The sequence below is a fragment of the Pelodiscus sinensis genome, chromosome 1 (assembly GCF_052426305.1).
Source record: "Pelodiscus sinensis isolate ZL-2025 chromosome 1, ASM5242630v1, whole genome shotgun sequence".
NCBI lineage: Eukaryota > Metazoa > Chordata > Testudines > Trionychidae > Pelodiscus > Pelodiscus sinensis.
In genome coordinates this window covers 244,310,428-244,337,785 of record NC_143052.1, presented here as the reverse complement: position 1 = coordinate 244,337,785, position 27,358 = coordinate 244,310,428, and the positions used below count along the sequence as shown (strand labels likewise).

The window sequence follows — 27,358 nt, the reverse complement described above, 5'->3', positions numbered from 1 at the left end:
TGGTAATTTGTAAAACATGCCAAATACCACAGTCCTTGAGCACAGATTCAATTTTATATAAAAACACTTTAGAAATCTTAGTGGCCATTCACAACACCCTCATGCTCCTGATTCCTGTCAAATATTTTCTTAACCCTCCTTCCACCCAATCACAATCACAGATAAGAGCCTGAGAGTAAAAGCTGGCTATTACACAATGAACACATTGACTAAGGTGTTGCCCACTTTGTTACAATTGAAGAAGCTCATTGCACACCCCGGGCTTCCTGCATTCCCCCATTCCCCGCAAATACTCTCAGTGTGCCACCCTCCCAACCCCCTTTATTTCAGGGACTTCTAGCAATCCCCCCATCTCCTCTCTCTTGTCAGGGGTTCTGTGTACTCCCCACATAGGAGGGTTCCTCATTCTCCCCTCCATGGCAAGGGTTCTGTGGGCTCCCCATCTCCCCCCACATGCTAGCGGCTCTGTGTGACTCCCATTCCCCCTTTTCCCATACCAGAGTCCCTGTCATAGGTTGCCTTGTCTTGTGCAACCCAGGGCCAGCCTAACCATATAGGTGAACTAGGCAATCACCTAGAGCAGTGTGTCTCAATCTTTTTTTATAATGTACCCCTTTTTCCGAAAAAAAAGTACCCTCTTTAAAAAAATTATAAGTATCCCCAGTACCTACAGTTTTCAGACACATTTTTTTCTACCATTGAAACACATTTGTTTAAACAACTTAATTGTAGCTGGGGTGGGGAGAGGGAGGGATGAAATTTTTGGGTATAAAAAGTACAAAAATAGTAAACACTGTAAAACTTAAAACAAAAATTCAGTTTTCTCCAAATTTCAGTTGTGTTGACATATCCCCCAGATTCCTCTCGAGTACCCCTGTGGGTACTCGTACCACTGTTTGAGAAACATTGGCGTAGAGCAGCAGACATTAAGGGGTTTAATTAGACAAAAGTGAATGTTTTTCTCTATTTAAAGAAATAGTTATAGGTTATCTTCTTATAAATTAAAGTATCAAATACTGAACTTGTAAAACAGTGCTTCATCAGAAATTGAGTTTTTCACATTGAGAAGCATGGTTGTGTATGTTAAAATGTGTCATGGGCTCATGCCAAAACAAAACAGCGCCTGCCGGGTTTATGGCCTTAGGCTGAGGTCTGGCAGTTCAGTCATTCTCAGTAGCTCAGTGTTGGCCAGTCATGAAGCCGAGTCAGTGTTGATTGCTGCTTAGTGAAGGCCAGTCAGCAACCCGCAACAGCTACTACACTGGAAAGGCAAGAAGTCACACAAGCAATCCCCTTAGACCAGGGTTTCCCAACCTATGGGACGGGGTCCAAATATGGGTCGCCATTATATTTCAAAAGGATCACCAAGTGTCTCCCCAGGTGGCTCCGCCCTTTCTCCTGCCCCCGTTTTTGAATTGCCTTGGGTTACCAAATCTTCCTGAATTGTCAAAATGTATCCCCATCTGGAAAAGGTTGGGAACCGCTGCCTTAGACACTCCAGCTTTACCTGTGCCACAACCAGCAACACACCTTATACAGATGAGAGGTTATGAAAACCAATCTCACCAACTCAGAACAGGTTCTCCAGATCCCAAAGGACCGGCCATATTCCCAGATCATAAATCTCAGATCTTATCCAAAAGAGCACGCTGTGCCAATTCTTTAGAATCTAAAATCTAAAGGTGTATTAATAAAAAGAAAGAAATAGTTGAGAGTAGAATTGTTAAAGAAAGCACATTGCATATATCAATCACCAAGTTCTTGATGCAGGCTCTTAGCAGAGATGTAATAAACTGTAATCTTAAAAGTCTCTGGAATACATCTTATGTTAGGATGGGTCAAAGAATCCTTCCGGGACCCTTGTTCATAGCAGAATGCTTCTGCAGTGAAGGGCAGGATTGAAGACAAAAATAGAGAAACCCTCAGGATCCTTTTATAATCTTGCCCATAGAAAGGGAAATCCATTGTTCTCCTGTCTGATGGTACCTCCCAAAATCACACAATTAAATAACTTGTTGGTGTCCTTTTTAGGCAAACAGCCATGGGGTACCTGCTGCTCGAGTTAGGGGATAGGCGTATAGGAGAGGGTGTGGGGTGTGAGAGGGAATTTGGGTGCAGGAGAGCATTCTGACTGGGGGAGGGGTGGAGGAAGAGGTGCAGGGTCTGGGAGGGGGGGTTATTATTAGGAGCAGGGGTGCCGGAGGGAGTGCAGAGGATTTGGGTTGGGACTTGGAGCAGGCAATTGGGGTGCAGGAGAAGGTGGAGTGCCAGTGGTGGGAGTGCTTACTCCTGGTGGCTCCCAGACATCAGCCCAGCGAGACCCTTGGGCAGGCTTCCTGCCTGCTGTGCCCCCACACGTTGCTCAAAGCAGCTGGCTGCTGTGGCCACAATGTATGTGTGGATCTTGCACCACAGTGAGTGGTGGGGGAGGAGCTCTGTGAGCTGCCTGTGCCTTCAAATATAGCCCAGGCAGTTCCCATTGACCAGAGCTGCGAGGATTGTGCTGGGTGCAGGGGCAGTGTGCAGAGCCCTTCCTTTCCCCTCCCCGCCCCCCCGCATGGAGCATACCATACACAGAGACGCACAGGCTGACCCAGGAGCTTTGAGCACTGTGTGGGGTCATGGCTGGCAGGGCAGCCCAGAGGATCATGGTGAGCTGAATTTGAATGTTCGACAGGTTGAATCTGGCCAACAGGCCCTATTTTGCCCACCCCTGCTTTACCCTGACTCCCCAACGGGGCAGGCTGCAATATGACAGTACCTGTAAAAAATGTGATACTTTCACCCCTGATATCTCTTACCCTTTGTTTATCTTTAAACAAGTTACTGATCCACGAGAGGACTTTTCCTCTTATCTCATGACTGTTTACTTTGCTTAAGAACAGTTTAACTCCTTTGTGATTGGGGTGGCAATCTGTCTCATCACCTTTTCCTATCCTTCCCTCCAGGCCAAGGGCTCTGTGTATCCCCATTTCCATTATTTCTGTTTGGGGCTATGTCTACACTACAAGGTTTTTCCGGGATCCCGGAGGTATCCCTGTCATGGCTCCTTCCTCACTCCAGCATAATAAATGCAGAAGTGGGGGCCAGTAAGTGTACCCCAAAGCCTTATCTACCAGGCTTTGGTATAAAACTTCCCCAAAAATCTTAAAAACCTAGATTTTGGGAATAAAACTTCCGCTGCCACCACCCAAATAGTAATAACGAGATTAGGGGAAAGATCATTTGGGAAATCTCACCTCTATTATAAAAATCAGGACACACAAGTAACCAATGCCAGGTTAATAAAAAGAAAAGAGAAAACTTTTATTATTACAACAATATTCCTGTTGCAAGCATAAGGATCAGATGGAAAGGTAACAAAATATACTCATGGAGGAGTTACACCATGGGTTAGAACTTACTTAAAAAGAAAAGCCAAACATCTCTTAAGCAGTGCCAGATATCAGATCCCATACCCAACCCTTAAAACAATAAAGCCTAACGAACCTACCTAAACTTTACCCTACTTACAGAAAGTGTAGAATTGTTTCTTGGAGAGAGTTAAACAGTCCCTCACTGTAGCATGCTTGTCCCTCCCTGTAGCTGCAGAGGACTCACTCAGAGAGACAAAAGGAGAAAGGAAAAAACCCAAATTCCTTTGTCCCTGTTTGAAAGTCCCACCAACATTCCTACTGGTCACTCCACCTGGCTAGGTGTAGTTAACTCCTTACTCCCCAGGCTGCTGGCTAACCCTCATAATCATGACAATCCCAGAAAAACTCTGCCTCATCCAGGGAACATGTCTGCTCTTCTGCTTTGTTTTGCGGAAGAGCAGACACACTCTTTTGGAAGCCCTGTCTTCCTCCTCCCATGAGGAACAAGGGCTCTTCCCAAATAGGAGGCTTTTCCGAAATTTGGCTCAGTGTAGATGGGCCAAATTTTGGAAAAGCCTCTTCCAAAAAAAAATCGGAAAAAGGTACGCAAATTCTGGAGCGCAATTTGCATACCTTTTCCCGATAAAACCTTGTAGTCTAGACATAGCTTGGGTGATAATTTATTTGGGGTGTCTACCTTTTAAATTGTTTGTGAAGATGGGCAGAGCTGAGATGGGGGCGATGTTAAAGTGGAAGATGTTAGTGGCTACTATCAACTGGTTCTTTGATCTAACCAGGTGGAAGGGATTCTATTAGTGTCTCCATTTCCCTCCCCCTCCCCTTTTTTTTGGCTTTCCAGTTTTCACCAGCATCAGTTTGGTACTGCCCACTGATGTGGAGAAATTTCTCATAGTGCAGGATTTTTCCATTATTGTAATTCTCTGATGGACTTTATCATGAAGCACTGAACAAGTATAATTAATATTCACTTTGAGGGATATAACAGCCTGGATTGTGTTTGCACTCAGTTCCCTTTTCAAATTAACCCCTGTTCGTCACATGGAACACTTGTTCTTCTAGACTCTTTGTTCCTAGGAAACGCAGATCAAATTCTGTTCAGTATAGCAATACATGTGGAATACACATTAATTGTTAGAAATAAACTTTGATAAAGAATATAATGGAGCAACACCATTACCTTGAAGCGAGCCTGATAGAAAAGACATAGTCAGTTCAGTTGTTGAACTGATGTAAACAAATATCCTGTGATCAACATTGCCACACATATCCTGGACCCTCAGAAATTCTGAATGTTCTTGATGGTGTGTCTAAAGAGCAGTTCAGTAATCCAGGACAAAAATTCAAAAAGAATGGATGACTGTGGCAAGTTCTGTATCGGAAAGAAGTGATCATAATCACTATATGAAATTAAAAACAATTTAACAACACATTTGGACTGTTTTTTCTTGGCATTCCAGTTAGCCTATCAGGAATACAGAAGTACTCTGCACTAAGTCTAAACCTCTTAGATAGTGTGGACAAACCCCTTCAGAAGCTGAGGTAGGCACTGGATCTGACATTACAGATCCTAGCCAATAATCAACTGAACATAAGCTCCCAGTGCAACACGGGGGATCAAAGACAGCAAGTGCAATCCTTGGATTTATAAGAGGTTAAGTTGAAATTGGGAGGTGTTATAACCACCGTCTATGGCTTTAATGAAATTGTTATTATAACACTGTGTTCAGTGCTGGGGTCCAAACTTTAATGGAAAACGTTGAGAAAAGAGATCAGTCAGGGATACAGAGCAAATGTTTGTAGCCTGGAAAACTATAAGCCATGTCCATGCAGGCTACCCTAACCAATATGGTGTGTGTATCACAATCAAAATTTAAGGTACAAAAGTCTAGTGAAAACAAACCTTAAAGTTTAGGGCAGTGGTTTCTAACCACCAGATTTTTCCTTTCGAGACCTTCCTGGGGTGAATTGGTGGCTAAAAAGATTCCCTTAACATGTTCCATTGCACAGTGGTTGGCATCTCTTTTATTGTATCCTTTTGTTTTAGAATGCAAGCTCTTTGAGATCATGTCCTTCTTTATTAGTGTGTCCAACAAATTGGCACTTCACAGATAAATAAATAATTCTCTGTTTTCTTGTTCAGCTTGTCTCTTATTTTTCCATTCTATTTTTATTGTATTGCTCGTTCTTGTTATTTGCTTCCTTCTTTTTCTCCTTCCTATTTCATTAACTCACTAGAAAACTATGTGCTACTCAGGATGGGGTAGGGTAGGGAGGATCACCCATTGACAAATTCCACTCATGCTGAACTTAATGCTTCAGAAGAGATGCTTCAGCTGACTGGCTGCTGCTGGCTGTGACTGTAGCCCTATACCTTAGATGCTCCTCCAACTGTGTACAAAAAAGAACTATTGTGGGAGCTGAGAAGTACTGGAAAGCACATTTTCAATGGGAGAGGGTGAATCTACAGCCATGTGGATTTCCCTGATTCCACTATTCCTCTATCCAGGGCTGTCCCTAGCGGTGTGTGGGGCTGTGGCATCCCCCACCAGTGCCCACCTTCTACAGGCTATGCCTCCACCCACCCCTGCTCCTCCCCCAATCCAACCCTTCCCCAAGCTCTGCCTCTTCTCTGCTTCCTTCCCACCCCTTCCTGCCCCTGCTCTGCCCCCTTACCCAAAGCTTTCTCTGAGCAATAGAAAGCCAGAGGATTACTGGGGAGTCTGGCAGGGATGGCAGCAAGGGTTGCCCCCCCCCCTCCATTCACCATGGCAGCAGGAGCTGAAGCAACCTGGCAGCCTGCTCCACTCCATTCCACAACCCTCTCCTGGCCTGGGTTCTCTGCTTCCTGCTGCCACCGTGAAGCAAAGTACAGCGGGCTGGGAGAGAGCTGCAGAGCAGATTGGAACAGGTTGCTGGGTCGCTCTGGCTCCAGCCACTGTGGTAAGGGCAGGCAGGGGGCGCTCCTGCTGCCTCCCCACACCAGGACCTCAGATAATTCCCTGGACTGTCCTGTCCATAGGATGTTTGAGGTGGCCACCATGGTGTTTGGGGCACCTGTCCTGAACCATCCTATGGATTGAATGGCTCTGCATCTACAGTTTTTTCCCCCTTCTCAGCAGGCTAAAGTGGACAGGGAACTGAAGGAAAGGGATATGCTGCAGGACCCCGGAAAGCCAAAGGAAGAAAGCATTCATGGAGCTGCAGTAACCACACCAATGGAACCCTTCTGGGGAAGAAAGCTAGCTATTGCCTTACAGTAGTAGAATAGCTAACTGCCCACGATCACTAGCATCGACACTGCTCACTCAGACAGCAGCATCACAAGCCACAAGTAACGGCTTCCATATGTAGGTTATGGCACTTGTACCCTAGCAGCTACAGCAGGACAACCCCACCCTCTGCCCTAGGCCCTGCCTCTTCCTACCCCACTCTGCTTCCACATGGCTCCCACTCCACCCCTTCCCAATCGCTCACTGCCCTGCCCCCATTCCACACCTTTCCCCCAACTCCCACCTCTGCTCCACCCAGCCTGCCTTTTCCTGCCCCTGCTCCACCCCACTGCACCCCCTGCTCCACCCTTCCCCCAAGCGACACGACCCAAGGGATTACTGGGGGCGGTGCCAGCAGCAGATGGGAAGGGAGCAATTCAGCCCCAGCCCACCCCACTCCCGATTCCCAGCTGCATAGCTTGGGGGATAGGAGTGGACTGAGGCTAGGTCACCACTTCCTGCTGCCATAGTGAAGTGGAGCAACCTGGCTGAGATGGTTGAGTGGAGCAGGGCCAAGGTTGGGTCGCTTTGCTTCCCCTGGCTCCTGCTGCCACTGGTGAATGTAGGGGCAGGCCTGACCCCTGCTGCCAGCCCCCAGCTCCCCTAGGTAATCTCCTAGGCTGCTCTGGGCCCGGCTGGTCCCCTCAAAGCACAGGGCTCAGGGTGGCTTTCCCAGACCATCCAATGGATGGGTTGGCTCTAACCGTAACCCACACTTATTAGCATCGTTCTCAAGCAGCTACAGCACCAGCATGCCTGATAACAGCTGTTTCTGCCACTCCACCAGCCGGAGGCCACTGCACCAGCTACCATAGCAGCTACCATAGCAGCTACTGCACCAGCTACCATAGTCAGGCTCCGAATCCATTACCTGAAGAGAAACTTCATCTTAGCAGGAGCAACAGCTGCAACAACTATCACCTGGATGTACCGTCCATTAACAGCAATCTTTATCTGCTCACAGAGCAGAAGGATCTTTGTAAGATGACTCAGAGGGCTTTTTAAGAAGGCTTTTGTGAGTCTAATTGGGTTTTTTTCTTACCATCTTGGAGTATATGGGTTTCAAGAAAAATAAAGCTGGATGCTTGTGGTGTCAGTAAGATCTTCTCATATCTATATAATAATTGCCTGATCAGCATTTGTTGGATGTTTAGTGTTAAGTATTTAATATTAAATGTTTAATTGATATATTATCACAGTTAATTGGTATATTGTTATAAGGCATCAGAATGTTAAATAAATGATTATATTCTTAGAATGTTACATGCTATAGACTGAGTTAAGTGAAAGTGTTATTGCGGTGTTGTGTCTGCCATTTTACTTCATTCCATTTTTCTGAAATCCCATTTTATCTATCTTTACTCTTTTACTATAAACACTTCTAAGTAAATATTATTTTGTTTACAAAGACTTTACAGTTTATTTGCCTATTCTTGATCAGAAGGATGAATCTGTGTCCTTAAAGGGAAAGTTAGCTAATGGTGGTTTTGCCTGGAATTTCCTTTAGGGTGGGTCACAATCTTGACTACCAGATTAGATACATGAAATGATAAAGGTTTTAAATAGAACAGTAGTGTTTTAGGCAAACTCATTGGTTCTGTATAGTTAACTCCGAATCTTCCAGTAACAGAATAAGAGCTGATCCCTGGCCCAATGAGTTGACAATCTACATCTACAGGCAGTCCCCGGGTTACGTACAAGATAGGGACTGTAGGTTTGTTCTTAAGTTGAATCTGTATGTAAGTCGGAACTGGGTCCAAATTCAGCCGCTGCTGAAACTGATCAGTTTCAACAGCGGCTGAATCTGGACGCAAGTTCTGACTTACATACAGATTCAACTTAAGAACCCCAGGCATCCCCAAGTCAGCTGCTGCTGAAACTGATCAGCGGCTGATTCCAGGAAGCCCGGGGCAGGGGCTTCCTGTAGTCAGCCACTGGTCAGTTTCAGCAGCGGCTGACTTGGGGACGCCTGGGGCAGAGCAGCTGGGGTGCTGCTGGGTTGGTCCAGTAGTGCCGCCGCTCCTCGGCGTTACTGGACCAACTCAGCAGCACCCAAGCTGCTCTGCCCCAGGCGTCCTGATTCAGCCGCTGCTGAAACTGACCAGCAGTGGCTGAATCAGGATGCCTGGGACAGAGCAGCTGGGGTGCTGCTGGGTTGGTCCAGTAGCGCCCAGAGCGGCGCTACAGGACCAACCGGCAGCGCCCCAGCTGCTGTACCGCAGGCGTCCGGAGCAAAGCCGCGGAGCATGGGGGCAGCGGGACAGCCCAGACGCGCTGTGGCTGTCCTGCTGCCCTCGGGCTCTGTGGCTTTGCTCCCCGTCCCCCTGGTCTGCTGGAGACCAGGGAGAGGGAGGGCCCCATTTGTAACTGCGGATCCGACATAAGTCGGATCCGCGTAACTCGGGGACTGCCTGTACAAGACAGACACAGGGGAAAGAATAGATGAGAATGTGCAAATGAAATAAATGAGTGATGCTTTGTCAGTGTCATAGAACTAATAGAATATTTTAACATTTTAAACAATCTTTGGGTGGCTTTTTGTTTATTTTAGTCTTTATTTTTATTTGTATTAACTACATTATAGGGCAATGATAGGAGGGATTGGATGACCGGAAGATTAGCTAAAATGAAAAACATAAAAGGTGAGTGGAAAGAGGGAGGGAAAAACAGGAAGAAGCTGGAGGGCAAGATGGAGATGGGCATAGAGGGAGATCAGAAGCTGAAATGAAGACCATATGAGGATCTGCAGACCAGGGGGACGGGGAGCAAAGCAGAGCAAAGCCGCGGAGCATGTGCAAGAAAAACCCTCTTGAGCAATGCCGTTACACCTATTACTTTTCAGGAAGAACAGCATTGCGCAAGAGAGTTTTTCTTGCGCAAGAAGGGGCAGTGTAGACGCTCCTCCTTGCGCAAGAGGCTCTTTTGAAAAAAATGGTGGCTCATTAGGTATGCAAATGAGGCTCGGCGATATTCCACGCTTAGCCTCATTTGCATATTAATCGCGCAAGAAGCCTCGAGTGTAGACATAGCCTTTCTGTTTTATATGTTGTTGGAAACTATGCTCACAGGTTTTCCAGTTAGTTTGGCCATCTATACTATTTTCTGAACAATATCAAATATTCCAATATTCTTCTATTGCTTTTTTGTACAGATATATATTATTTAGTTGCTCTTAAATGGTCTGTTGAAGGAATAAGTAGAAAAGCAAAAGTGATATAAAATTGAATGCTAGCATACATTTTGGAAAAGTTATTAAGTGGATTGTGCCCATGAAAGCTAATGATACCATCTGCATTTTAGTTATTCTCTATGGTGCTGCAAGACTATTAGTTGTTTATTAAATCGCATGTTTGTCAGTTTAAGACAATCTCTAACTATAAAGGATTATGAGGAGATGTAATGCAGAGGGCAGACTATACAATATTTGCCTGCACTTTCCTCTGAAGCTGCTGCTGCTAGCTACTGTTAGAAACAGGATACTGGACTAGACAGACCTTCCGCAATTGCTATGTTTCCTGTGTGCATATAAAATGAGTTTAGCAGCAACATATAGCAAAGTGTGTTGGGCCACTAATGATGCAGCCAATCCTGCAATCACATGGACCTTTTCTAGGCTAGGAAAACAGATTGTTTTTTAAAATAAGTTAGCTACCAAACTTTGAACATAACTTTGCACCTTGTGTGGCCACTTCAATACTTTCAAAAATGTTGACCTTAAGTGCCTTAATAGGGTCTTGTCTAGACAAGGCTTTAAGCACATGGATAATTTCAGTCACAGAAGTAGTTTAAGGGTACGTTTAGACAGCTGGGCCATTTTGGGATACCTGAAATAGCTATTCTGCATCATTTAAATGCACCCGTTATTTTGAAATATTTTTCAAAATAATGGGCATGCTATTTCAGTATCCCTGTAAACTTTGTTCCACAAGGGTTAAAGAATGTGTCAAAATAGTGCATTGTTTTGAAATTTGGTGCTGTATAGAAATAATTAGAAATAATTTCAAAATACAATTGAAATAAGATAGGCAATTTGCGAAGCACACCCTAACTGACATAAGTGGGGAAAAAGCAACAAATACATTATAAACCACTTTGCACAAGTTCATTTGCAAAATATTTGTAAGTACTTTACACTGGCTTAGCAACAAGTACCATAAATTATAATTGTGGAAAGTCACAGAAAGAAAATCAGTGAACCATATGGCAGACTGTAGACATGATGCCTGGAAATGAACACAGCCAGGGAAGCCAGCACTTCAGTCACTGAACATTGTTTTAATAATTGGCTCATTGCTCATATAAACTGCAAGCAAATGAATAAAATATCCAAATGGGATCAGTTGGACCATGGATATGCTGCCAATGTTCCTAGAAGGAATTCTCATTAAAATGTCCCCCTTTAGCCTTGATAAAACCCATATTTCTGAGATGAGAGTACTTGCAGATAGGACAATGAGGATCTGATGAAACTATACACTTTTTCTCCTGTTTAAACAAAAACAATTTGACCAAAAAAAATTTGACCAAGACAAGTGTATTTTGCTGTTCCTTTGTTCTTGCAAAAATACAAACTAAATTATATAGTACTAGAAGATTTACCTGGTGTTGCTTGGGTCCTTAACTCAGTTAATTTTTGTTTTGCTTCATTTAAATCATTGCTCTGGTGTGGGGCTGGGAATGAGAGGTTCAGTGTGCTGGCTGCCCCAGGGATAGAGGACAATCCCAATCCTCTCTCACTACAGCAGCTTGGAGTCAAGTGAGAAATGCTTCTCCATGGCTGCTGCAGTTCCAGTGGGCATAGCTAAGGGAAGGTCACATGTCCCCTGGCTGGGACAGGTCCAGGTTTGTCTGCCCCCTACACTCCCCAGCCAGAGTGAGGAATGCAGCAAAATATGCACTTTCCCCTTGCTCCTTGGCGAATGGGAACAGCCAGCAATGTCTCTGTACAAATTGGGGCAGGAAGAGCTGCAGCTTCCTCTGCCCTCCCTAAAGGCATCTGGGAGGGGTGGGAGGCTTGGGGCTGACCCAGATGGGGGGGGGGGGTGCACCCCCAGCCATCCCCTTTCACCTGCCTAGTGATTCTGCCTCTTTTCTGTATGGTTTTGTGTGTCCCTGTATGAATCAGTGGGGAGCGTCACCCTTCCCCATCCACACACCCAAACCCTGACCTTGTTTTAAGGTATGATAATAGGAAGCTGTATACCAAATTTGGTGGTCCTAACTCTTATTGTTTAGGAGTTCTTTTTATGCATCCCTGTATGAATGGGGGGGGGGATTCAGCCCCTCTGCCCCCGCAGAACCAAACTCGTACCTTACTTTAAGTTTAAGTTATGAAAAGAGGAAGCTACATCACAAATTTGGTGGTCCTAGCTCTTACTGTTCAGGAGGAGTTGAACAGACGGATGGACAGACAGATTGTAGAAAGACAAACTTTCTTAAATATATAGTAGATATAAACTGTTTTACAGTACACTATTAAATTTGTGTAATTTGAAATAGGGAGCTGAGTGCAGTTTTGCGGGAAGTTTAGGAGCATTCTGCCCTGGTAATTTTTACAACTCTGTAGCTACAATTTGGTACATTTCAAAGAAAAAAAATCTACTCAAGAATATTTTTGTGAAAACAGTTATCTCTGTAAAGGTGTTTAGAATGGGTCAGCGTTATCAAAAGTAGAGAAAGCAACTCAATCCTCTTTTATTTTGGTAGTAGAGTTTCAATACCTGACTTGCTCCTGCCAATTCTGCTCCTTCAAAAAACGGCAGTTTTCTTGTTGGAAGTCTATTAAGGTATTGCACTGGGTTTCTTTTCCTTCTGGTATCTGTATGGCTCCAGAAGTCAAATGTAATAGCAGTAAAACACTTTGACTAGGAAATATCAAATTATACAAAATCGTTATTTATAAATCTGTTCTCTTTTATATGGTGCGTTCATTGATTGCAATGAAGTGTCATAAACCAACCCTACACTAGAGGGCACATAAAACAAATTGTTTGTTTAATGTTAGATCCTTGTTAATGCTACCAAGGTCAAGCACAATACAGAGCAGACCTATTCCTGGCAGATTTTATGAGTCCACTCTGCACTGTTTAGGATCCATCGTGTTACATAGGGAATTAAAATGTTCACTCAGCACTGTTGGCTTGCCGGGCAGTAAAAGAGAATATGGCACACACTTATTTGTAATGCCACAAAATCCTGAAGGATGCCACGATTTGCCAGATCAAATATCCACGTTGCCTCGAGGTGAATAACGCCTATATAAATGTTACCAGTGTTAGCCACCATGTATATGGGGGAGGATTTAAATAGTGTCTCAGGCAGCATCTAAATCTCACCATGGATACTGGCTATGTGTATAAATATGTGCACGGTTTGCCAATGTGTGCATGGCAACACCCATCCCCATGCAATATGTGTGACTCTATCAGACACAAACACATCCCCCCCCACACACACATTGTTCCTGTTACCTAAGCAGGGTTCATTTGTGCACTAGCTCAAACGTTCCCATTTGTATCCGGGGTGCAAAGGCGGGAGGGTGCGATCGCCACAGAGGTGCCAGCGCTCGGCGCGGGTTGCAAAGGAGGCCGGTGCCCGCAGCAGCTGCGCCCTCCACGAGCCGCAGGTCTGTGTGCCGGGCAAGGGCCCCGCGTCTTTTCTTCCCCGCCGGCTGTCAGTGATGTCATGCGGAGGCGGCAGCCGGCGCTGAGGGCGGAGGAGGGGGAGGCGCTGCAGGTTCATGTGTGTGCAATGAAAAGGCAGTTGACAAGCTGCCAAAGCGCACGAGAGGGAGAGGAACCGGACCCGCTGGCTTTCGCAGAGCCAGGCGTCATCTGCAGCAGCTCCATGGCGCGGGAGGCGGCGGCGGCCCCGGCCTCTGCTGCTTCCATGTGAAACCCCCAGCAAAGGGGTGGGGGCGCTGGGGGGGCACCGTCCAAATCCAGCCTCCTCCGGCGCGCGATTGCTTCCTCCCCCCCCCCAGCCGCAACGCCTGGCCGCGGCGGCAGCAGCCATGAACTCCGCGGAGCAGACCGTTACATGGCTGATCACCTTGGGCGTGCTGGAGTCGCCCAAAAAGACCATCTCGGACCCCGAGGGGTTTTTGCAATCGTCGCTGAAGGACGGGGTGGTGCTGTGCAGGCTGCTGGACCGCCTGCTCCCGGGCACCATCGATAAAGTAAGTGCACGCTCCTCGGCCCCTTCGCCCTACCCGGGCCCCTTGCGGCGGGAGCAGCCTGGGCGTGTGTTTGGCTCCGAGCTCACCTCCCCCCCCCTCCAAGCCCTCTAGCAGCCAGGCTCACGCACCCAAATAATGCCCCGCAGCGGGTCATGCATCCGCCCTGCAGGGTGTCAAATGCAGCCAGGCGCCAGTGCAACCGCCCCATGTGCAGGAGGAGCCTCTGGCGCTAAGCGCCTCTGCTGTGTAGGGAGGAAAGGGGGCGCCGCGGCGGGGAGAGCGGCGCTTGCTGCGCGCAGCCACAGGGGCTGCACCCGGGAGACGCGTCCCCGCCCGGGTCCCCCCGCGCTGCTTCCCAGCCACGACCAGGCCGGGCAGCGAGCCGCTCCGGGATGAGATGCGCGCACTTTCCTTTGTGCACCGGGCCCCCTCACCCCACCCCTGGATGCACAGACCGCGGCACGGGCGGCGGGGGGTGCCCCACGTCAGGGAGGCCAAGCCCCATCTCCGCCCCTTCCGCCCGCGCCCCACCCCCACGGGCGGAGCCCCCAGAGCCCCTCCAGCCTCCCGGGGGAGCCTCGGGCCCGCCCCCCACCTGCCCGGGGCAGCTGAGGGTGGTGCGCGCGGTGGCAGAAGCTGCGCGGCACATCCCGCTTCTCAGCCGCATGGCGCCCCGCACAGCAACAGCCTGCCCCCAAACCCGGGCTGCGGGGCCCGCGGCCGCTCCCGGGGCCTCTCCCGGGGCAGCGGCAAAGGGAGCGGGGCGGCCTTTCCCCTGGGCCAGCGGTCGCCAGCCGCGCGGCAGCTTCCTCCAGCGGGCAGCACCGCAAAGGCGCCATTGCCGGGGGACGGAGGAAGGGGCGCAGGCGGGCATAGACTTTCCCGCAGGGCTGGACTCAGGAGGTCACTTAAAAGGGCAGGGAGCCGGGCTAAGGCAGAGCTGCCCCCCCTCCTGCGCGGGACGAAAGGGGGAGACTGCCCGGTGAACAGGAATTCAGCTGATTGAATACGACTGTGATGTGTTAGACTCTGTACTGGTCTATTAAAAATGGCCAGATGAAAACAATTTCCCAATCAGATGTCTTCCTGCAGGAACCACGTGACGAATTCTTATTTAGGAAATTATTAAGTGTATTACAAGGAGTCTTTACAAGAACCTAGGGCACTTCATAACCAATAAGGGTGACAGTGGGGTGTGTACACCCTCACACCCCTCACCTTTCTTGGTTATGAAGTGCCCCAAGTGCTTGTAAAGACCTTGCCCCAAGGAATTTACGTTCAAAAGCCATGATTTGATTTCTGTGGGTACACTGAATGGAGTGGTTCTGTGCAGTCATTGTTGATCCACCCCAGTGCAGGTTTGGGGCCTAAACAAAGGTGATTATAAGCAGGGAGAGTGGGCCAGACAACAGCAGTGTAGTGTGCTCAAATGGTGACCTGTGTATATAGGTTTTTGGGGAGAGGAGTTTTTTTCAATTTTTGTGAGATTCTTTTATAGGGGAGAAAATGTCTCTCAATATTAAAATCCTAGCTGCATGTGAAGGAGAAATGTATACAGAATTAGATGTATTTATATCTGTCTTACTTTAGGACATTCCAAAACCAGTCCATATAACTACTGGAATATTAAAAATGTTTCCAACAGCATAGGATGCAATGTGACTGGGTCTCAGTAAACAGTAGAGGAATGTTTTTAAACACTAGAAATAGTTTTCATGTAGACTGTTTGCTTTTCTATTACTCAGGCCTTTTATTGTTCACCTATCATTCAGAACAGTCTACTTTTTTTTAAACTGACATGGCATTACAGTTTTATTTTGTGTTATGTGAAAAATACAAACATAAGATGTGAAATAACTTTTATGTACCATGTACACTTATATACATGTAACCCTTTTTCCAGGTAGCGCCACTAGCATCCAGGGCTAGGTTCAATATGTGGGGGTTCCTCTCCATCCATCTAACACAGAACTGGCTAAAGCCCCCAACCCGTAAGATGGGAAATTCAAACAACACCCTTGGGTACTTTTGAGAGGCAGTGCTTCCCCATTGCAAGCACAGAGTCTGAGTGCAGAAAAGAAACCTTTAATATAACCTTTAATAGAGGAAAGGGAAGTAATGTGGTATTAATTTGTGAAAACACCACAAACAGGGTTCATAATCAAAACCATGAGTAACAGTCCCACCCCAAGTAGATTGGACAATGTCCTTTTCCTCTCAGGTTCTTAGGCCCAGCAATGTAAATGTCCCCTCCACATACCCAGCCCTTTTCTGCACCCCATTCACAGTTGCTGCCCTTGGTCAGGGCAGACCCGGAGTTCAGAGGTGCATCCTCAGAGTTCACCTCCTATCCTGAGAGGGGTGGAGGTAAAGAGGCATCTTACTCCACTGGTCACTCACCATCCACCTGCTCGCTGCTGTCTGGCACTGCTCTGCTGGCCATTCGTCGCCCCTTGCTGCCGCTGCTCTGCTGGCTGCTCATTATGCCTCTCCATGGCCGCCCTGCTGGCTGCTCATCGTGTTGCTGCTGCTCATGGCATCTTCCACTGGCTTGTGGTGGATTTGACTCTGGGCCAAACCTAGTGATTTCAGCTCTTGGCCCAAAGCACAGTCCAGCCACAAGAGATTCCAGCATTTGCTGGAGTAGATTTAAATACTAAAAGAGACTTCTTATGAAGCCTTTCTGTAGCTCTATCATTGAAACAGAGGGGAGAAACAGGATGCACCAGACTCACAGCTCGCACCTGGAGGGTATGTAGCCTGCTGACTCAGAGTTGCCCTCCACAGCTTAATCTTACAAGGCTCTGGGATTGGGGCTTCTATCCATCCAAGTTTATTTACACCAGTGGTTCTCAAACTTTTGGCCCATGACCCATCTGGATCTATGCAAGCCTTTCTAGGGACCACCAGTTGCTAATGGAAAGTCACTGTTAATTACGCCCAAGCTATTTTGTTGTTGCTGCAGCTAGGAAGAACAGTTTAACCAGTAAAAAAGGAAATACTAACTTATTAAACAGATCAAGTACTTTAACTCAATTTAGTTTATCAAACTTCATTTTAAATACAGTAAAATATTAATTTATGTCCAATACAAAAGGTTCCCATGTTTTCTTTATTGTTGGCAGGGGTGGGGACCTTTTATTGGATCTGGGGCCATTGACCCACAACAAAAAAATCTGCTGGAGCACACAAGCGAGTAGCAAAAAAACTCCACCAAAACTCCACAACCCTCACTGTTGTACCCGCCAACTGATACTCCTCACTCCTCTGGCATTCCAGCCCCAGGGGGCAAGAGAGGACTGAGATTCAGGGCTTTCCATGGGCTGGTTTTACTCTTGTGGGGTTTCAGGGTTAGTGGATTTTGTGGACCTCCCAGGCTCTGAGGTTCAGTGTGGGACAAAGCTGCCAGTGAGTGGGATAAGGGTGAGGGTGTGGGATCTGAGTAGGAGGTGGGGTGCGTGAGGGTGCAAGGTCAGGGCAAAGCAAGGGAGGGTGCAGGAGCAGGCTGGGGGAAGGTTATCAGGCCAGGGCAGGTTGCAGGAATAGGTTGGGGCTCGGGGTCTCAGCAGGGGGTGATGCAGGAGCAGGGTAGGGGTGCAGGATCTGGGCATGAAGGGGCGGCAGGGGCACTTACTTGCTTTCACACCCCACACTGGTCACAGGCATCGTGTCACAGGCACAGCTGCCTGTTGCTCCCATTGGCTGGATTCCAGCTAGTAGGAGCAGTGGCGAAAGCCTTTAATCAGTGCGCTGCTGTTTCCTCAGCTGGGGGAGGGGGAAGGGAAGTTTGGAGGAAGGGGGCCAACTGAGCTTGAGCCGCAGACCACCTGGAAGGCAGCTGTCCACGGACCACAGTTTGAGAACCACTGATTTACACTGACAGTGTCTCTTTGGGTATGTCTACACTACCACCCTAGTTCGAGCTAGGGTGGTAGTGTAGACATACCCCTTCTTCTTTGTGTCAAGTTAAGCACAGACTTTTTTCTTTTGTATTCCCACAATAATTACAGACATTGCTATTAGTGTGAACACAATTTGTGACCCAACACCATCCAAGTTGATTACAATGAGCAAAACACCATTGTAACAGCTGAATATCTAACACATCTAAGCAATGCAGAGGCAAACTGTATTTACATAGACACACCCAGGGTTTCTCTCCCATTCCAGCTGTCTGTAATGGAAGCATTCATTCAGACCCTGCTTACATACAGTACAATAATTCCTCTTGGGATCCAACTGGAAAGGATTTTGAATATTTATTCCATGTTCCAAAGTAGGCTACAGTATTTGGTATAGTTGGTGGGTGAATGCCTAGCTAGGGAAGGCAAGCCCCAGCCCTGCCCCTTCTGCCTGAGACTCTGCTCCTTCCACAACATCCCTCACTCTGGAGCCCTTACTGCAGGTTACTGCCCCCAGCCCCTGAACATCCTCAAGCCTTTAGTCTCCCCTGTCCCAGCAGGTAATGCAGCCTGCCGGAGATCTAAACAGCCGCACTGCAGTCCCATTTTTATACAGAATATCAGAAAAATAGGTGTTTGCATGGACACTGAAATGCACATTTTTTCTACAGGGAAACTTTGATTTGTGCATGGGCACTTGTGTTAAAACTTTATACTATACAAGATAATGAGGAAATGAGGGTATGTCTACACTACCCTCCTAATTTGAACTAGGAGGGTAATGTAGGCATACCGCACTTGCAAATGAAGCCCGGGATTTGAATTTCCCGGGCTTCATTTGCATGAAGCCGGCCGGCGCCATTTTTAAATGCCGGCTAGTTCGAACCCCGTGCCGCGCGGCTACACCCGGCACGGAGTAGCTAGTTCGGATTAGGCTTCCTAATCCGAACTAGCTGTACTCCGTGGAATGAGGAGTACAGCTAGTTCGGATTAGGAAGCCTAATTCGAACTAGCTACTCCGTGCCGGGTATAGCCGCGCGGCACGGGGTTCGAACTGCCGGCATTTAAAAATGGCGCCGGCCGGCTTCATGCAAATGAAGTCCGGGAAATTCAAATCCCGGGCTTCATTTGCAAGTGCGGTATGCCTACATTGCCCTCCTAGTTCGAATTAGGAGGGTAGTGTAGACATATCCTGAATGATGAAGAATAATAGGCCAATGGGAAACCCCTGTATTTTAAAATAAGGTATGATAAAGGAATTAGAATGGATTTGTTATCAGGCACTAGATTGGAATGGTAGAGAACAGAGTTCAATTCTTGTCTGTTACAGATTATAGGTTGGACCTCTCTGGTCCGTCACTTGTAAGACCTGACCAGTCCTGAATGAGGGGATTTGCTGGACCACGGGAGGTCCCTCTCTTCATGGATTATGCTGCCTTGCTGCACCCGGGTTGAGCTCCAGTCCAGTCCCACTGCTGCTGGTGCTGGAGTGCCACAGCTGGAACTCAGCAGTGGAGCTCCATGACCACCTGGCTCTGCAGCTGACGCCAGAGCTCTGCAGCTCGTGGTGGGGCCAGAGGGCTGGGGCCAAAGCTCCCTGCTGCTGTGGCCAGAGCTCTCTGGCTACTGCTAGGGCCGGAGCCACCCTCTTCCCCAACAGGGGACTCCTGGAGACTCACCAGCTCCCCCTTCAGCCCCACCACCTACCCTGCCGCCAGACCTCCCGGTTCTTGGGGTCTATGGTCCAGGAACATCTGTGGCCCTGCTGAACCACAGATATCGCTAGACCAGAAAGTTCCGGTTTAGGGAAGTAAAACTTGTACTATTACCCTGTATTTGCATTGCCATTGCAATGGTTCCCAGGGGCTCCAGTCACAATTGAATCCCATTGTGCTAGGCACTGTGCAAACCAAAAAGAATTCTGCCCATGACTAGTGAATATACAATCTAACTATGAGACATGGCAACAAGGGGTAATGACAAACAGGGCTGAAGCACAATATAGAGATACATATGAGCAATGTTATAAGCAGTGGTCACAGCACATCAACAAGCCAATCTCTCTGTGCTTCAGTTGCTCATCTACAAAATGGAATAGTACTACTTTTCTCCCATCCCATCTATTGTCTGAGTAGGGTCCAGTGTTGCAGAGATTAACCCCAGGCTTTTTCAGACTGCATAATTCCAGACCAACTCTTTGCTGGGTCAAAACTTTAGGCCAGGTCTACGCTGCAAAGGGAAGGTTGGCTTAAGGTACACAACTCCAGCTACGTAAATAATTTAGCTAGAGTCAATGTACCTTAAGTCAAGCTTGACACCATCTCTACAGTGGGAAGACAATGGAGAACTGCTCCCACTGACTTCCCTTACTCCTCACAACAGTGAAGAGTACCAGTGCCGACAGGGCACTGTCTGTGTTTGATTTAGCGGATCTTTACTAGACCTGCTAAACTGAACCCTGGAAGATTGACTGCCAGAATGTTTGTCATTTGTTGAGTAAAATCTTGGTTGGGAATCAGCTTGCCACTTTGAGTGACAATTTTGATAAAGCATGGCAGAGTTCTATATTGAATGACACATTACCGGAGCTCATTGGCAAAATGGTGCCTCAAAGTCTCCCTGATTTCAAATAGCCTCCTGTTGTGAACCTAAAATCTGGTATCTAACAGCTCAAAATCAGCCATCAGGTGATCTTCCTCTGTGCTCCATTCTCAGGAAACTTAGCTTCTCAAATAGTATGGAGCACCCAGCAGGCGGCTATGACCATGTGAATAGTTTCCTCCTTTAGGTTTAACCTGCCATGAAGGCAGGGCCAGTGTGCTACTAATCTGCCAAAGTTATTCTGCACCTTCTCAGCCTATTGAAGACAAAACATGCTGTCCAGGTTTTTCATGTAAGGCTTCATGAGCAAAGGGAATAAAGGGCATGTTGGGTCTCCAAGGATCATTATGGGCATTTCATTGTCCCCATAATGAATCTACTGCTTGAGAGAAAGTCCCTTCTTGCAGCTTTTTGTAGAGGCCAGTGTTCCTGAAGATGTATGTATCATGCACCTTCACTAACCACCCTACACTGATGTCAGTGAAATGCCCATGGTGATGCACAAGTGCCTGCAACATCATGGAGAGGTACACATTCCTATTGATATACTCCATTGTAAGGGGGTCTGGTGTCATAATTGAAATATATATGCCATCTGTTGCCTCTCCACAGTTAGAGAAATGCATTGCTGCAAAGCCATCCATATATATTGCCAAGAACCAGCTCCTTTGCAGCAGGATGCAATTAATGTCTCTGCCCATTTGCATTAACAACGCCACAACAGTAGACTTCCTAGTTCAAAGCTGATTTTAACTGACTACTAGCAGTCCGGAGTTGTGAGCTTCCAAACAGTGATCACTATGTGCTTCTCCACCAACAAGGCAGCTGTTGTTTTGGTGTTCTTGTGTCAACTTGTTAGGCAAGCTCCACACAGTTCTACAGCCACTGCTCATCATCTCAGACCTACATAACAATGTTATCCTCCCACTCAGTGCTTGTTTCCTGATCCCCAAAGTGCTGGTCCACCATGTGCAGCTTTCCCTTGAATGCTAAAAGTAGGCTGGCCATGTTCCTTTCCATGGCACACAGCACACCAGGCATCTCTGATTCCTGTTCCGATTGGGTCCTCATAATATACTGCGATGTGTTCATAACATGACCGCAACACTAGAGAGCAGTGTAGGATCCATCCTTTCAAACAGAGATAGTGGATGCACAGTAAACAGACTATTGAAAAATGCTGTGAAACACAGTCATAAGTCCCAGAAAAATTCATCATTGGACACTGAACCCTCACCTATGATGCACTGCAACCCTTTCTGCTTTCCAACAACTCCTAGCAGTAGAAGATGGCAAGTTGCAAAGTGGAATAAATAACCACAGAGTGCTACTCTTTTTATCAATGTTAAAGCAACAACTTAGGGCATGCTCCACTGATAGAAGGAATGTTGAGTGAATACCGGCAAACGATGTAATTATATTGGTTTTGATCATCAATAAGCTTGCATTGACAAAACTCTGTAGAGGAGACAAGGCCTAAGACTCATTCACTTCCCCCAAAGAGTTCCAATTGTGACTCACTAGAAATAAACAACATGAACAGACTACTAAAAAAACACAGACCTCATTTTCATGCAAATACCCTTAGTAATTAAAAACAGATGGGACATACAGAAAATAAATGACAGATCGGCAGGAGAGTATCTAAATAGAATGTTTGTCAATTGCTGCTTTTTAGAAAATGCTGTAAATAGCATGTGTTTAGAAGACATCTGTCTGGGGAGAGGGACTGAAGAGGAAGTTATATATAATAGTATTAATACTTTTAAAATGTCCTGCTTTTAAGATGTTTGGGCACCATAATAATAATAATGATTGAAAACAGAAGTACAATAAACAAAGGCAGCGTGCCCATGAAAAGGCAAAAATATCAAAGAACTGGTTTGTCTTAAGTAGAGAAAGAAGCCACTGGACTTTGATAGTAGAAAACCTGACTTTTCTGTTTAAAATAAATACACCACCTGGAGAGGCCATGTCTACACTACAGATAAGACCAAAGCAGCTGCAATCGATCTTCTGCAGTTCAAATTAGTTGGTCTAGTGAAGACATGCTAATTCAAACTGAAAGGGTGCTCTTGTCGATGCCGGTAGTCCTGCCTCTATGAGGAGTAAGGGAAGTCGAAAGGAGAGTATGCTCCCTTCAACTTTCTGCAGCGTGGACAGTGCCAAAATTTGAATTAAGATACTTCAAATTAAGCTGCACAATTAATGTAGCTGAAGTTGTGTATAATCATTCAAACGTATCCCTTATTGTAGACCAGGGGACACAGAATAACAAGTAGAGTTTCCTTTCAGAAAGCTAGGTTGCATTATTTTCCCATTAAACTATATTCTGTCTTCAATACAAGAAGATTCTAAATTTGCCAGATTTCCAAAAGCATACACTGAAAAAAAATTAGAAAACATTGTTACTGTAGATGGTGCAAACAAACAAGTGTGTAATCACCTAGAAGATAACATGCTGATAAGTAACAGCCCATATGGATTTGTCAAGAACAAATCATGTCAAACCAAATACCCTTCTTTGACGGGTAACTAAACTCATCTTGTGGATGAGGAGAAGCAGCAAATGTGATATATCTCAACTTCAGCAAGGCTTTTGAGACTGTTTCTTATAAGCAAACTAGAGAAACATAGCGTAGATGAACCTACTACTGTGAGTAAATGCACAGCTGATTTGAAAATTATACTCAGAGAGTACTTATCAATGATTCTCTATCATGCTTGAAGGGCACACATTGAGTGGAGTCCTACAGGAATATGTCCTGTGTTCAGTTGTATTCAATATCTTCACAAATGAGAATACACTTAAAAAGTTTGTGGACATTGCCAAGCTGGGAGGGGCTGCAAACATTTGGAGGTCAGGATTAGAATTCAACGTGATCTTGACAAGCTGAAAAAACAATCTGAACTAAACAATGTAATTCAGTAAGGACATACACAAAGCCACGGCTCCCCATATTTGTGAATTTTGCCATTTGCAGTGGTGCCAAGAATGTGGTGCCATAAATGGCAAGGGTTTCCTGTATATGACATGCAGCTGGGTTGGGTATCCACTACAGGACAGTAGCTGGGAGACTGAACAGGGAGTCCCCAGCAGTCAGAGAAGAGAACAGGGGGAGAGCAGCAGGCCTGGACATCCCATCTACTGCAGTCTCACATCCTACCCTGAAAGCCGTGTACCACCCCAGGGTGTCAATCCCTACAGTTTGAAAACTGATGCTACAGAGTGATTCCATTTGCCACTTGGTGTTCCACAACTTGGTGAGAGAATTAATTTTTCCACCACAGCCTCTGTTGAAATCCCTTTGCCAAGCCCAGCTACTTGGGCTTCATGCAAGAAACAGGATTTAGCCATAAACCATTTACCTTAGTAATGTTCTGTGTCACTGTGTTCCAATAGTGGTTTTGAGAAAACAAAATCTTTATCTATCACAAATGTGTTGCCAAATTATTCAGTTTCTGGGCTCTGGAAAATGCCACAGGGAGCCCAGGATCAGCTGGGGAGTTCCCAGCTGACCCCGGGCTCCATCACACAGAGGTAGCGTTTTAAAGGGGTAGCCTGCCGCACAGCAGATCTGCGTATCAGCTGTGCAGCAGCTGCCTTGGTGTTTCAAAGTGGCAGTGCTGCTGTGTGGTGCTGCCACTTTTAAGTACCCTTTCTCCCTCCTTTGCTGCCTCTGTGTGATAGAGGCAGCAAGAGGGGAAGGATATCGACTAGTTGACTAGTCAAAAGACTATCCGATAAGCAAATGCTTAACGGATAGATGACTAGTCTTTTACATCCCCAGTGGTAAGTGCTTTTTTTTGTTACTGGGATAGCCCATTTACATCATGACAGTACATGCACTGTATATTATGTTAGCTTTATGTGTGTTTGATCTTTTTGTTAAGGCTATATTCTTATAGTATGCACTATATTCCCTCCAATATTCAGCCTTCCTATCTTTCCTCCACAGCAATTTCCAGTTTAAATTTCAGGGTTCTTAGAGCCTTCTCTCTCATTTGACGATGTTCTCATCATAAATAAGTAGATTGCTTATTAGATAAATAAATGAAATAAGTAGATGACTCGGTTCTTTATAGGTAAAGCAGAGGAAGGATGAAGTAGGTCTTCAGAAAGATGTTTATTGCAATTTCTAATATTAATTCAATAAAATGAGAATGCTTTCTTTCCCTCATGTAAATATAATAATTTTCTGTACCTCTACCACAGCTCTCCTTACTGTTCTACCTTCCAAATTAAATAATTGTAATGTATTCAATGTCTTCAGGCATGGAAGCTCTACTGTGCATACTCTGGAGATTGTCTATTGCTTTTCTGTCCTTTTTAGATGATTTTTTGTCTGAAGAGCATAGATATAGATTCACCAAACTGAATGTAATATTCAGTTTAAGGTGAAGATGCACTATTTATATATATCATATAGTATTCTATTACTTACCACATTAAATAATCCCTTCTTGATCAGCATTGTGTATGCATTAAAAATCAAAGTGGAGCTATCCATAATAATTTTTGAGCAATTAACACTTAGCAGAAACCTTTGTATGGAAATGATTCCTGCTGCATGTGTTACCTTGCACTTATCTCTTTGAATTCAATTGTGTTGCCCCAATTTCTATTTAAATATTTGTTAGATCCTTCTGATATTCCTGCCTTTTCTAATTATTCCTATTCTTTATTATTTATATTATTGTAGTACTTACAAGCCCCAGTCAGAAAACACTTACCCCAATTTGTTAGGGGTTTTACAAACATGTAGGCTGTGTCTACATTGGCCCCTATTCCGTAATAGGGATGCTAATGTAGCACTTTGGAATAGGCAAATCCGCGGGGGATTTAAATATCCCCTGCGGCATGTGCATTAACATGGCTGCCGCTTTTTTCCGGCTTGTAGATAAGCCGGAGAAAAGCGCCAGTCTGGACGCGACCCTCCGGAAAATAAGCTCTTTTCCGGAGGATCTCCTATTCCTACTTTCAAGTAGGAATAAGAGATCCTCCGGAAAAGAGCTTATTTTCCGGAGGATCGCGTCCAGACTGGCGCTTTTCTCCGGCTTATCTACAAGCCGGAAAAAAGCAGCAGCCATGTTAATGCACATGCCGCAGGGGATATTTAAATCCCCCGCGGATTTGCCTATTCCAAAGTGCTACATTAGCATCCCTATTACGGAATAGGGGCCAATGTAGACACAGCGGTAGTGAAAAGAGAGTCCCTTGGTTAATAATAGAGGGGGACAATCCAGTCAGCAAAGACGGAGAGAATGCTGTAACACAGGGGTTCTCAAACTTTGTGATACCGTAACCTCCCAGGGGGTCGGGACCCACAGTTTGAGAAACGCGTCAGTAACAGAATTAAAAACATATTTTCCCCCTCTCAGAGTAGTTGTGCACAATGCTTATCCTTCATTAAGTTAAATAAGGTTGGGTCATGAACTTATCTTTCTGCCTCTGTTGCACCTTCTATTTTCTAGATAATTAATGACTGTAACTGAAAAACTTCTTTCATAATGATTGCAAAAGCAGCCCAATGATGACCTCCTTTCCTGCTTGAGAACTGGCTATTTATTTCTACTGTTTCCTATCTATGTTTTAAATAATCCATGGCCTCACACTCAGAAGTAGTAATAATACTACTTCTGAGTGTGAGAGATAAAGTTTCTGTTTCCCATAACTTCTTGTAAGGAATGTTACCTAATGTATTTTGAAATTATATCTACAGTTCAATGAGTTTATTTCACATGTCAAACTGTTCATATAAATGTTTCTACTTGTTTTCAGCAAAAAATTGATTATTTGGGGGGATTTTAGTCCCATTTGGAGGTTGGTTACCTGGATGCTGTGCCCCAGAGCTGCATCCTCCCAGAGATGAAGTGGTTCAAATCTTTAGAAAGGTAGTTTATATATATAACCCCCCCCCTCCCAACACACCCTGCCAGATATTACCCTGGAAATTCTTAAAATTCTGCAAACATCCTTGCAATCTTCTTCCACAAATGACTTAGAAACAGTTTATATAAACTTTTATATATGAACTATCTTTCTAAAGATTTGCCAGAATTTGCTAACTGACTTTCTAGCCCACAACTGTGCTTCCCTCAAAAGATGAGAGTTGCCTGATTTTGACAGTGTTGATACTTCTGGGCAAGTTTCAAAACATTTTAAAAATGCAACATGACCAATGTTTAAGCTTCTTGACGTGGATGGGAATTCGTTGCCACTTTTTCAAAGTCTTGATTGGCAGTTTTCTCCCTCTTGTCACATTTGATGGCATCCTTTGTGAACTCTTTGTTTGTCCTGTTACCAGATATTGCTGCCACCTATGAGACAATTGTGACCAGGTTGTGGCCACAGAAGTCCTTGTTGGGATTGTTCCCCTGTGTGCTTATCATTGCACTGACATCTTTCTTCTTGCTCTCTGGGGCTCCCCACCACCACATCCTGTTGGAGTCAGACCAGATCCTCTGATTTCTCCCAGAGAAGCCACAGAGTTGAGGTAACCACCCCCTGCAGAGCAATGCAGACACTGAACCACTTCATCTCTGGGAGGATGCAGTTCTGGGGCACAGCATCCAGGTAACCAACCTCCAAATGGGACTAAAATCCCCCCCCCCCAATGAACCTATTTTTTTGCTGAAAACAAGTAGTCCTGTGATATCTTAGGTCATGTCTACACTGCACTGCTATTTCGGGATACCTCTGGTATCTGCATCTACACAAGCCACCCGCTATTTTGAAATAATGGGCATGCTATTTCACAGTCCCAGTAAAACTCATTGCACAAGGGATAAGGAATGGCTTGAAATAGTGCACTATTTTGAAATTTGGTGCTGTGTAGATGTGCCAAATTTCAAAATAAGCTATTTCAAAATAGATTCAAAATAAGTTTTTGAGTTTAGGGTATGTGCACCCTTGGAGGCTAACAAAAATATATATACTATCATGAGCTTTCATAGCCAATCCCCCTTCTTTTGCCCACAAAAGCTCATGATTATATATATTTGTTAGTCTCTAAGGTGCCACAGGACTGT

At 45.7% G+C, this 27,358-nt stretch overlaps 1 protein-coding gene and 1 long non-coding RNA gene across 5 annotated transcripts in view; one reads left to right on the top strand and one right to left on the bottom strand.

The window, feature by feature from the left end:
• Positions 1-2,727: 2,727 nt before the first annotated feature.
• On the bottom strand, positions 2,728-13,257 carry LOC142826462 (uncharacterized). The gene is made up of 3 exons (XR_012900599.2): positions 13,117-13,257; positions 4,555-4,746; positions 2,728-4,447 (listed from the first exon to the last, which is right to left on the bottom strand). It is a non-coding gene; the product is annotated as an uncharacterized LOC142826462 (long non-coding RNA).
• Positions 13,258-13,441: 184 nt separating this feature from the next.
• ARHGEF7 (Rho guanine nucleotide exchange factor 7) overlaps positions 13,442-27,358 on the top strand; it is a 195,135-nt gene continuing 181,218 nt past the window's right edge. For 3 of the 4 annotated variants that reach the window (XM_075918578.2, XM_075918736.2, XM_075918554.2), the window contains exon 1: positions 13,443-13,823. In XM_075918578.2, coding sequence (XP_075774693.1) covers positions 13,659-13,823 — 165 coding nt within the window. In that variant the 5' untranslated portion in view covers positions 13,443-13,658. Of the gene's footprint in view, positions 13,824-27,358 lie in introns of all 4 variants that reach the window. The other variant, XM_089775936.1, reaches the window with a different exon arrangement.